This window comes from Boleophthalmus pectinirostris, unplaced genomic scaffold, assembly GCF_026225935.1.
Source record: "Boleophthalmus pectinirostris isolate CB_2022bp ecotype Guang Dong unplaced genomic scaffold, ASM2622593v1 HiC_scaffold_4, whole genome shotgun sequence".
NCBI classification, from domain to species: Eukaryota; Metazoa; Chordata; class Actinopteri; order Gobiiformes; family Gobiidae; genus Boleophthalmus; species Boleophthalmus pectinirostris.
The window spans coordinates 22,695,746-22,706,715 of record NW_026571353.1 but is presented as its reverse complement, the minus strand read 5'-3'; the positions used below and the strand labels follow the sequence as shown (position 1 = coordinate 22,706,715).

The window sequence follows — 10,970 nt, the reverse complement described above, 5'->3', positions numbered from 1 at the left end:
TCACGTTGTTCTGATAATTATAACTTAATGATTAATGTGTGAAGTGACTTTGACCATCACAGTCATCACTGATCCATAAAATATTAAAAAAAACAAAACTGTAACGTGACATTGTGAAGTACTTCGATCAGACAGTAGGGGGCAATAATACGCAAATCTACCTGAACGCCGTCATTACCGTTCCAAAGAGGAAGAGAAGCCTCAAGTCACAACAAAAATACAACAGTCAGTCTATTTTTTTTACTTTATTTCCGTGGTTTCTTTTGCTGCCAAAAGCATTCGTTTATCCCTTTACTACCATGGAAAGTGGTGTGGAGGAGGACGAAGAAGAGTGGAAGGCTCCCTGTTCAAAAAGCCTTGCTCTTTCTTTATTAGGTTGGTATATGAATGCATAACAATAAACTGATTTCTGCCAATATCTAATGGCTGTGTGTCATTCAGAATCAAGCAATACGACGTGTTCGTCAGCTCCTTATTCAGTCATTGCGCACTTCGACATGGATTGTTTCTATGCTCAAGTAGAAATGATCAGAAATCCAGCACTAAGAAATGTGCCTTTAGGTAAAATTATTGCATACAGTGTCTCTTTCTGTTCATTCAAATTAATAGTCTTGAACTTTGCAGGTGTTCAGCAAAAGTACATTATAGTCACGTGTAATTATGTGGCTAGAGAACGTGGTGTTACAAAGCTGATGTCTGTCATTGATGCCAAAGAGAAGTGTCCTGAACTGGTATTGGTGAAAGGAGAAGACCTGACACACTACAGAGAAATGTCCTACAAAGTAACAGGTGAGATGCTACTTACTTTAAAGATCCTGTATTACACAAAATTGGCTTCTGTGAAGTTGTTACTTCAAAAATATACTTGGAGTTATTTTGTTTCATTCACACATTTGAATAATCCTTTATTAATTGGCTATTTACTTCTCCTATTTACTTCTCCAAAGTTCAACTGCTCTACTGCTTAATGGCAACGCAAGGTGATTTTCAAGATTACAGCTACCTTTTACATTTTGTTAAATAGAGATTAGGAATTTCAGCACTGAAATTATCCAAATGATTCTAATGAAAGTGTATGGAGTTTAAAAAACACAGTGGAGCATTTGCTATTACAAAATGGAAGAGAGAAGAGCTCAGCCTAAATACTCAGGATTTGTGTGTGCAAACGTGTGAATGAAACAAAACACAACTTGAGCCATTTTTTTGATTTTTTGACATCAAAAAATAGCGTAATATGGGCTCTTTAACCTGTAATTAGCTCAAGTGTAGGGCTGCAACTACAGAACTTTCACAACTTTTTTAACCAAGAAAAGATTGCAATATGGTGACAGACAGCTTCTGGATAGAGATTTTATTAAATTTTCTTTCTATAATAATAAATGTTATAAACCGTCCTTTGGCATATGTTTTATAGTCTAAATTGGCCAGTTAATTACAGTTATCAAAAAACAATCATGTTTACTTTAATATTCAACTACTCGTCATTATTCCAATTAATCATTGCAGCTCTAGTTAATTTTTCATTTTAACAGATCAGACTGAATTTTCTTTTTTTATATCATAAGAAATTTTGCAGAGCTGATTTATTTAAAAAAAAAAAAAAACTTTTCTTGAGTCCATTTGTATTGTTAAAATTCTTGTCATATGCCGCTAGCTTTTTCATTGAGCATTGTTTTTCCCAGAGGTCAGCGTGACTAGAAGGGGGGAGTGTAGGGTTGCCTATGAGTATAGGCATGCAGTTGTTTTATAATATGCAACATTGTTATTATCATATTTTACACTTCAGCTGGTCTTTTTTATTCACACAATTGTTGTATTCAAAAAGCAAACATGTATTACAGTATAATTTAACAGTTTATGATTCTTTTTATCTGTGTCGTCATTTAGAACTGCTTGCTTCGTACTGTCCATTGGTGGAGAGGCTTGGATTTGATGAGAACTTTATGGACATCACAGAGATGGTGGAAAGACGGCTGCAACAATCTAAAACCTGTTCATTTAAAGGTCATGTCTACAATAATAGTGGTATGTTTAAATATATAATCAATCAAGTCAATAAAAATCATTTTACAGCTGGAATATTAAATATTGTGTTAAAGTACCTTGTCACTTAGTTTCAGAAGACAAAGCTAGGATCTACCCGTGGCTGGCTATTGGTTCTCACATTGCAGCAGAATTAAGAGAAGCCATCCACAGTAAACTGGGCCTCACTGGTTGTGCTGGAATTGCAACAAATAAACTGCTTGCAAAACTTGTGTCAGGCACCTTCAAACCAAACCAACAAACTACTTTGTTGCCAGAAGATGTAAGCAGCCTTATGGGCAGCTTGAACAGTCTACGTAAAGTCCCAGGTACAGCTGTGGCTCTTTATGACCAAACACCACAGAACTGCTCAAAAAAAGAATCCTTCAATTTAATTAGATTTTATTTTATGTCTTCTCAGGTATTGGGCATCAAACTGCCAAGAGACTTCAGGCTCTAGGAGTTGCCAGCATTAAGGACTTAGAGCTTTTCCCTTTGGATCATTTGGTGAGAGAGTTTGGAGAGCCTAGTGCGAGGCGACTGAAAAACCTAGCTGTTGGCACCGATGACTCAAGTGTTACTCCAACTGGGGAACCACAGGTGTGGAAATTATCATGAGAACCACTATTGTTGTTATATCATTGATGTTTTTGTATCTTTATGCATTATGTCTAGTCACTTAGTGACGAAGACTCTTTTAAGAAAATGTCATCAACTAAAGAAGTCATTGAAAAGATTCAAGAACTACTGAAAACTTTAGTCGAGCGGTGTGTAATATTTTCTATTTAGACTTTTTGCCTCATAGTTTATTTACAAAAATATTTTTTCCAATATCAGAATGCACAATGATGGAAGGCAGCCACAGACTTTGCGGTTAACAATCCGTAGATATTCAGCAACAAACAAATGGTTCAATCGGGAAAGTCGACAAAGCCCAATCCCAAACCATATTGGCCAGAAAATTGTCAATGGTAAGGCTGGATTCCATTTTGAAACCACTTACAGAAGTCAGAGCTTTGCTAAAATAAAAATATTTAAATTAATATGTATAGTTTATTATTATTTTTGTATTTCATTTAAAATATATATATTTTTTATTTTAGGTAAATTTGATGATGCAGTGGTTCAGCTGAAACCTTTAGCTATGAAGCTTTTTCAGAAGATGGTGGACACCAATAAGGCTTTCCATCTTACTCTCATCAACATGTGCTTTAGTAACCTGCAGGCCAGAGTTTCTACCTCTGCCTCTGGAAAAAGCTCCTTAATGTCTTTCTTCAGACAAAGTCCATCTCCAAAAAAGACCAAAACGGGCACAGCATGGGATCAGGTAAATGCTGTCTTGTAAACTACAAGACTACATTGAAGAATCTGGCATGAAACAGTTTCTTGCTATTAGCTTATTTAGTGAAGCTATATTATCATATGTTGAGAAACCGCTTGTATTGTATGTTTTGTGTGCTCCTGTCTTTAGGGTGATTCAAATTCCAGTGAAGGAAGATGTAATGTGGATGAATCCAACCCACACAGTTCTATTACACAACAGATCTCAAAGGAAGAAACTGTTGATTTCAACCTTACAAACACAGAGAACTCTTTCACCAGACACTCTGGCCTAAATACTGGGTCAAAACAGGAAGAAACAAGTAGTCCTGAAATAACTCTTTTGCCTCCAAATATTGATCCAGAAGTATTGAGAAGTCTTCCTCGTGAAATCCAGATGGAACTAATGCAGTTTAACACCTCCACAGACTTGCTATATAAAAATGTAAGTGCTTTACCTGAAGTGCATTCACCAAAGAAACCAACAACAACCTTAGATCCTATAAGGCCTTGGGGCTCTGTTTCTGGGCACCTCAAAACAGAAGACATTTTGTCATTACCGGGATCGTCTGATGTCAAGATGCCTGGAAATGTGGACCCAACAGTGTTTGCAGAACTTCCACCAGAACTTCAAAAGGAGTTGATGTCTGAATGGAGGCAAGATAAGCCAGTCTTAAAAGCACCTTCCTCAAAGAAACCCACAAAAAATGTGACTGGCAAAGACAAAAAGACTACAGAGAAAGGTAGCCAATCAAACAATTTGCTGAAATATTTCAAACCTCACTAGAATCAGTGCCTATTTGTTTGCTTGTGTGTGTGTGTGTGTGTGTGTGTGTGTGTGTGTGTGTGTGTGTGTGTGTGTGTGTGTGTGTGTGTGTGTGTGTGTGTGTGTGTGGGTGGGTGTGTGTGTGTGGGTGTGTGTGTGCTTTTCTACATATCTAGCAATGTCATTTTCAAACAAAATTGTAGTTTATGTAATATTACCTTGTTGTCTTACTAATTCTGACAAAGTATTGTATTGATTCCTGTTCAAATGATTATATCTAGTTTTTACAATATTTTAGTTTCAGTTATTATCTGGGCTTTGATTTATTTGATAATCTGTTTGAAATATGTTAGTACATTGAGATTGCACGTTCAGAACATATGTTTATTTGTATTGACTTTACGTAGTTACACTGAAGTGCTTGAAGGAAAAAAAAAAAAAATTCACACTACTGGTGGGATTATTTTGTTGAGCCTCTAGAAAAAAGGCCAGCCTTCACTTGGCTAGTTACAGTATTATACTCTCTTTTAGTCACAATCCATCCATTCAACGCATTAGTGGTCACAAGAAATTCCGCTAAACTCAAAGTCTGTAAACACACAACTGGTCCACTCTTGTTTTACACTTTTCAGGGTTAAATACAAAAGGAAAGTTTCAACAAATACACATTTCAAGTCACCTGCTTATATATTTTAATACAGCACACTCTGAATAGCTGTGTTTTGCACATGTTTTCAAGTATATTGCAATAAATAGACTAGTGTTTTTGTTTTGATTTTTGTGCGCTGCTACTGAGGACTATACTAGTGTTCGATTTCAAAATAGCATTTATTTTCTTGAAAATAGAGCTAAGTACATGAAAAAAAGTCTTTCTAATATAGATTTATGATTAGATTTATGCAAACTTTATTGATCCACAAGGGAAATTATTTGGATACAGTAGCTCACTCATAACAAATGATTTGTCCATAGCTCTTTAAGTCAATAAGGGAGATTTGTCTGCTTAACAGGCTGTTTTCCTTTTCGGCAGTCAGAAAAGTCTGGAGAGGCATTTGACCGCTCATGTGGAATCCAGCTTAAGTCATGTGCTAGTCTTTCCCAGATCAGTGGCAAAGACTGCACAGTTTTGATGTCTCTGAAAGCTGTTATGATGGTTCAGTAACGTGGCAGTAAAAATTGTTCTCTGCTAAGGTCAGTCTATGCCAAATTATGTGTTGATATGTAAGACCAAGCAGCTAGGAGAATACAATGGCTGATTGGGACTATGACTATCTCATCAAACTTCTTGCACTCGGAGATTCTGGGGTTGGAAAGACCACTTTCCTATACAGGTACACAGACAGCAAGTTCAACCGCAAGTTTACTACTACAGTTGGAATTGACTTCAGGGAAAAAAGAGTGGTGAGTGACAATCACATTTTTATTTGTAAACATTATAATTATATTGTAATTTTCTTTTTCACATATCATGTAATGTGTACTATAGACATACACAGGCACTGGTGCTGATGGAATCACAGAAAGAAACTTTAGGGTTCATCTTCAGCTTTGGGATACAGCAGGACAGGAAAGGTGATGATGGCACAGGCAATGTGCATTTGTATATAGCATACTGTATATATAACATATTGCTTATGTAATATATTTTAATCTACAGATTTCGCAGTCTAACCACAGCATTCTTTAGAGATGCAATGGGCTTTCTGCTGATGTTTGATTTAACTAACCAACAAAGCTTTCTCAATGTCAGAAACTGGATGAGTAAGTGCTACATTTTCCCTTAGCTTTGTACCAATGTGTGACCATAAGAATTTAGGAAGCATTGACAAGTCTAATTATGAAACATGGCATTTCTCTGTGGTTAAGGTCAGCTTCAGGCCAATGCATACTGTGACAGTCCAGACATTGTGCTGGTGGGAACCAAAGCTGACCTGCGTGACATGAGACATGTTCACACCAGGCAGGCCCGGGACCTGGCTGACAGATACAGGTGAGCTCCTGATGAGGCTAATGCAGCAGGACAAATTTTATTCAAATTGAAACATAAAGCAATTACTCAAAGCAATAATATTTATCTAATTTATATGCTCATTCATAGTTATGTTCACACTTTTTATTCAACACAAGATGGTGCTAATAACGTGTGCTGAACACTACTGGAGGTTGGGAAAAGACTACACAAACATAATGTTTAGAATATCACTGCAAAACAAGGCTCTCACAGCTGCTTAGTTTTTGTTTTTTTAATTTTTTTTCTATTGTAAAACAGATTTTCCTTGTTCTCTTTAGTATTCCCTACTTTGAGACAAGTGCAGTGACAGGTGCTGAGGTGGACAAAGCTGTGACCACTCTTTTGGGGCTTGTAATGAAGAGGATGGAGCAGAGCACTGGTCGCGCCTCAGAGACCAACGGCAGTCCTGCATCAAGCCATGAGGTGGAGGAGGCTGCTGTCACAAGAAAATGTTGCTAAACATTTGCAAACTGTAAATAAATGTTTGATAGTTAATTTTAACATGTGCAGTAGTATTATCGTGATTATTTAGTAAAGAAAAGTGAAGATAATCTCAGAGGAATGTGATTTATTGTTTCACTGAGGCATTTATGTAAGAAATACAGGCACATAACATATTTATCATGGAGCATAATCAAACCATTTAGGACTGCATGTATGATTTATGAATGAGGACAGAAACCCCCTTACATGTTGTAGGTTCATGGCTTGCATATAAAAAGCCATGGGATTTATGTATTCTGGAACAAGACAGACATGCAGATTGAACAAAGTACAAGACTGTATTATGGCAGTTAAAAATCAACATATTTAATAAATTGTTATGTATATATGTATTATCAGAATGCACCAATGCATCGTATGTTGATAATTACAATCATTACAGAGAGTATTATCTTTCAAGATCTATGTAATTTAACATTTAGAAGGTAAAACATCTGGCGCACATTTCACTCTTAATAAATACCTTGAGAACATTCATAAAGTTACAAAAAGTCTACATTACACTGACTTAAATCAAAAGCAGAATATTTTGTGCACTGCAAAGAGTATTCCACATAACATAAAATAAAATTCAAAATATTTCAAAACAATTTTTCCTAACCTATAAAAGTCCCAAAATAATACTTCTTTAGATTACATATGAACACAAGGTCTTTGGTGCCCTGCATGCATGCTTGGTACAAAACAAGTACACAAATAAATGGTTACATTTATGTATTGTGGTTAATGTATCTTCCTGTACTATAGAAGACAGACAAACATTGGTCGATGCTGAAAGTGCCCCATGTTGAACACATTAGTTACAGCAGAAGTTGAATGACAGTACAGTGCTCCAACAAATGTATTTGCAGCTTTGAGCACGTGTTGAGAAATCATAAGACAGTCATGAGGCTAGCTTTCTCTGTTTGGACCCAGTCATCAGCTCCATTTGTTAATCTGTTAGCACTCTGGCACTAAGGGATATTTGTTATTAAGTTGAGTAGAGATATAAAACATAAATCTCTTTATTGTATTGTTAAGACAAAAATAACTGTTACTGATGTTTGGTCCCTTGTTGTAGCCAAAATGTAATTTGAAAAAGTCACTGTAGATTTTGAGTACACAAACAATAAATACAAACAGTACATTTGTTTAAAAAACTTGCCTAAAGTATGTGTTAGTGTCTCTCACATGCAATGTCACACTTCATGGATCATGCTTGCAAGATGCCATAAGTTGCATATATTATTCATTCAAATCATTGCTTATGCCACAGGTATTTTTGGACTCAAATGTTAGTACTAGTAAATTTCGCCTATCCAGAATAATACAAAATAAATATATTCAACTTCTCTTGACAAGTAAATAATGTTAATTTCTCTGGTGAAAATAAATGCTGAAAATATGAAAATATGAAATTTGCTTGAACTAGCATTTCATTGAGAAGAAAAACAAATTAAATCAATACTGGCAATACTGTTACTGTACTATTAAAATATCAAAATTAAAGTATTCTTTTAAATGTAAATATGTATGTGGCGTTATCACACAAAATGCCAATAATGTTAATATCAGGGTTGTTTCATTATTTATTTGTTCATAATTTGTGTCTTTCCCACAGTCTAAATTTCTGAACAGTAGAGCTTTGTAGACTTTATAGTGGAAATCCTACTGTGAGTTGAGGGTGATTCTTTTTGTTCTAAACAAGACACGTGATCCCTTTTTCCAAATAAGGTTATTACTAGTGTAACTTAGATTAAGTTAACGTACCTGTATAACTGTACTTTAATAGCACTTCCCCAAAATGCCCAGAGTCCTGGAATTGTATGGCTGGTTTTGGAATGTTTATTCCAAATGTTATGATAATAGCTGACTGTTTTACTGTCAAAAAATACAATCTTGTAAACAAAAACATTTTCCAGCAAGAGGAGTGCTGATTGTCTGACATCTGAACAAGGACTAAACAACAAGAAAATCTCCTCTTGAGTTGAGGCATTGAATCAGATTACAAAAACACTGATCTAACTCCTTCCCTGAGATAAGGCAGTGAATTCAGTGTACATAATCGAGACAGTGTTAAACCAGTTTTGAACAATACTATTGGCCTTCTATAGCAGAAAAAGGAAAAACAGCTGGCCCCCCACAGGGATGCCTACAACCAGGAGGGGGGGCTTTTCCTGGCGTTCCAGTAAGCTGCCCTGCCGCCCCTGCTGCAGATTATGAGATAAATGTAAACAACAAAAACATGTAACCGTGGTGTGCCTCGGGAAAAATCACATTGAGTGTAAAACACAATACATAACCAATATTTGATCCTAGCCAAGGCATGGTTCCAGTCACTCACTCCTTTACGTCAATCTGTCGGTGGATTTAATCCTTCAAAATCCCAACACATTCATGTGAAATTACACTGGGGTGTGAATGTATATTTGTAAAGAAGGCGTCAAAAGTATCTTTAACACTGATCATGCTTTATGTGCAACAGTAGAAGTCCAAAGTGGGTGAATGTATGTGGGTCACCTTGTCTAGGAGCAGTGCGTCAAACTCAGTTTGATTGCACCTTCTCTATGGAGCTTGTAGAGCAGCTTGAACTCATTGGGCAGCTGATGGGTCTCCTGCCACTTGGTGGTAAATTTGGTCCCTTTTCTGTCATAATAGTGATACGGCAGGTCCTTTCCAGTGTTGGGGTCCCAGCCAAAAGGCCAGAAGCCATAAAGGTGGATCTCATCACACATGGCGGAGGCCAGAGTATACATGAGAATTCCTGTGCTGAGTCGCTTGGGTGATAGGTTTTTTGTCCTCCAATACCTGTGAATCAAACAGTTATTTGGTTAATTAATGATATGAACAACCTACTTATAGATTTGAATAATCTAGCAGCATATTTATAACAACTTACTTATTTACATCATGCATGATATTTCCTGGCCATGCCAATTCCACCTTCAGCTGCCCTTTATGCTCCACAAAAAAATCCACCAGGGTCCTTGTTACAGTGGCTGAGGTATGAAGAAAGAAGGCTGGTATCCACAGAATGGCTCCTTCCAATTTCTTCAGGTTTAAGAAAAAATTATTTCTGTCCTGGATGGTCAGCAGGTTGTTGTAGTACCTCTCCAGGATGCTGGGGTTAAAGGTAGTTAGGTTTGTCTTTTTGCCCACATCTTTGGAGTAAACCTCAGTTGGGGCAAAGTTGCAGCGGAAAACAAAATCAGCCTGATCAATTTCTGGTCCACAGTGACTATCCGTCAAGATACCACTGTTCCCCACCACGGAGCATACGCTGTAGTGCTTGTTAAGTATAGGGGATGTGTCTGGAAGTAGAGATTTGAAGTTGTTGCTTATGGAGAAGACATACTTGTGGCTGGAATAGTCAAAGTGCATTAGCTGGCCCACACGCACACTGTCCTTTGTCAGGCTGAAGTTGCTGGAAATGTCAATATAATTAAATATGTCTTTCCTGAAAAAGAAATGAAAACATCTGAGAACCAATCAGAGATTTTTTAATAAGACATTTCAGTGGCACATTAAAGACCATTATGTGTGGCAAATATATTACCTTTGCTGATAGAAAGCGGTCTTGTTGAACTTCCACTTGTATGGTTTGCCCTGTAGTTCTTCGTTAAGGGCCGTTGTCAGCGGAATAAAGGAAGGATCCAGAAAATTCATGGCAAACTGAGATCTAAAGGGAAAAAAGTTGTCTTGTTAATTAACATGGATAGTTGTACATACATACATTTGCAAGAGCTTTATTTTGGAATGGCCTTCTTGATGAAGGTTTAGCCACACAAACAACAAGTAGGCTGTTATTTAACGTTAATTAATATACTGCATCGTAAAGGTGGGCTAATATCCATGAAATGGTGAATATGGGACATGATCAGCACCGTGGACAGTTACAGTTTTAATGGACGGTGCATTGCCCTACCCCTGCAGCAAAATAAGTCTAAGTCAGATTTATTGCTTGGATGGTGAACAGTCGGCCACGTTTCTGCGTCCTGGATACATCACTACACACAGGCCAGAGTAGACTATCCAAAGTGATAAAGATACTCACCTAAATCCTGCATGAAACATAATCCTTGGTCCTCCCATGTAGTATTTGGAGGATGTGAATAGGTTGTCTTTTCTTAGCGATACATAACTGATGAGGGAGAGAATGAGCACTGCGACGCATAGAATAACCAATCCCAGGGCTTTGGCGATGCGGACCATCTTGGTGTTTTCATTCCCCGTTCACAGCTGGAGCGAAGCGTTGGTTTTCTGGGCAGCAATCGTAGGACTCCTCGCCACAAAAAAATTAGCAATAGTGCGCACTGGGTTAAACATATAGATGGGCCTGAAGTCTATATATTCAGTTTTAAGATAAAA

General features: G+C 37.0%; 3 protein-coding genes across 7 annotated transcripts; 2 read left to right on the top strand and 1 right to left on the bottom strand.

Annotated features, from left to right (window-relative positions):
* The first annotated feature begins 185 nt into the window (after nt 1–185).
* Nucleotides 186–5,293, top strand: poli (polymerase (DNA directed) iota). 3 transcript variants are annotated; one of them, XM_055162031.1, is made up of 11 exons: nt 186–375; nt 442–561; nt 625–789; nt 1,888–2,025; nt 2,100–2,351; nt 2,444–2,622; nt 2,698–2,789; nt 2,860–2,993; nt 3,126–3,349; nt 3,494–4,085; nt 5,139–5,293. In XM_055162031.1, exons 1-11 carry the CDS (start codon nt 300–302, stop codon nt 5,162–5,164), a joined length of 1,998 nt encoding a protein of 665 aa, XP_055018006.1. In that variant the 5' UTR covers nt 186–299; the 3' UTR covers nt 5,165–5,293. The 3 variants fall into 3 exon arrangements, with proteins under 3 accessions (XP_055018006.1, XP_020774326.1, XP_055018005.1); XM_020918667.2 differs by lacking the exon at nt 5,139–5,293 and having other exon boundaries at nt 2,115–2,351; nt 3,494–4,873; XM_055162030.1 differs by lacking the exon at nt 5,139–5,293 and having other exon boundaries at nt 3,494–4,873.
* LOC110154371 (ras-related protein Rab-27B-like) lies at nt 5,224–7,597 on the top strand. Of its 3 annotated transcripts, XM_055162033.1 has the most exons (6): nt 5,224–5,509; nt 5,595–5,680; nt 5,766–5,869; nt 5,975–6,098; nt 6,207–6,270; nt 6,398–6,473. In XM_055162033.1, exons 1-5 carry the CDS (start codon nt 5,357–5,359, stop codon nt 6,256–6,258), a joined length of 519 nt encoding a protein of 172 aa, XP_055018008.1. In that variant the 5' UTR covers nt 5,224–5,356; the 3' UTR covers nt 6,259–6,270; nt 6,398–6,473. The 3 variants fall into 3 exon arrangements, with proteins under 3 accessions (XP_055018008.1, XP_020774025.1, XP_055018007.1); XM_020918366.2 differs by lacking the exon at nt 6,207–6,270 and having other exon boundaries at nt 6,398–7,597; XM_055162032.1 differs by having other exon boundaries at nt 6,207–6,515.
* Nucleotides 7,598–9,127: 1,530 nt separating this feature from the next.
* Nucleotides 9,128–10,935, bottom strand: LOC110155850 (sia-alpha-2,3-Gal-beta-1,4-GlcNAc-R:alpha 2,8-sialyltransferase-like). Its single transcript, XM_020920023.2, has 4 exons — nt 10,657–10,935; nt 10,159–10,281; nt 9,502–10,059; nt 9,128–9,410 (listed from the first exon to the last, which is right to left on the bottom strand). The coding sequence occupies exons 1-4, from the start codon at nt 10,812–10,814 to the stop codon at nt 9,128–9,130; spliced, it is 1,122 nt and encodes a 373-aa protein (XP_020775682.1). The 5' UTR covers nt 10,815–10,935.
* Between the last annotated feature and the right edge of the window lie 35 nt (nt 10,936–10,970).

What these genes read in the sequence shown, in the direction of transcription:
- poli (XM_055162030.1), top strand. Translation starts at nt 300, where the DNA reads ATGGAAAGTGGTGTGGAGGAGGACGAAGAAGAGTGGAAGGCTCCCTGT. An exon ending in AATGTCCTACAAAGTAACAG is followed by an intron (nt 790 to 1,887) that starts GTGAGATGCTAC and finishes GTCGTCATTTAG; the next exon opens with AACTGCTTGCTTCGTACTGT. An exon ending in CTCCAACTGGGGAACCACAG is followed by an intron (nt 2,623 to 2,697) that starts GTGTGGAAATTA and finishes CATTATGTCTAG; the next exon opens with TCACTTAGTGACGAAGACTC.
- LOC110155850 (XM_020920023.2), bottom strand. Translation starts at nt 10,814, where the DNA reads ATGGTCCGCATCGCCAAAGCCCTGGGATTGGTTATTCTATGCGTCGCA. An exon ending in ATGTTTCATGCAGGATTTAG is followed by an intron (nt 10,282 to 10,656) that starts GTGAGTATCTTT and finishes TTTTCCCTTTAG; the next exon opens with ATCTCAGTTTGCCATGAATT. An exon ending in ACCGCTTTCTATCAGCAAAG is followed by an intron (nt 10,060 to 10,158) that starts GTAATATATTTG and finishes TTTCTTTTTCAG; the next exon opens with GAAAGACATATTTAATTATA.
- LOC110154371 (XM_020918366.2), top strand. Translation starts at nt 5,357, where the DNA reads ATGGCTGATTGGGACTATGACTATCTCATCAAACTTCTTGCACTCGGA. An exon ending in ACTTCAGGGAAAAAAGAGTG is followed by an intron (nt 5,510 to 5,594) that starts GTGAGTGACAAT and finishes TGTGTACTATAG; the next exon opens with ACATACACAGGCACTGGTGC. An exon ending in CAATGTCAGAAACTGGATGA is followed by an intron (nt 5,870 to 5,974) that starts GTAAGTGCTACA and finishes TCTGTGGTTAAG; the next exon opens with GTCAGCTTCAGGCCAATGCA.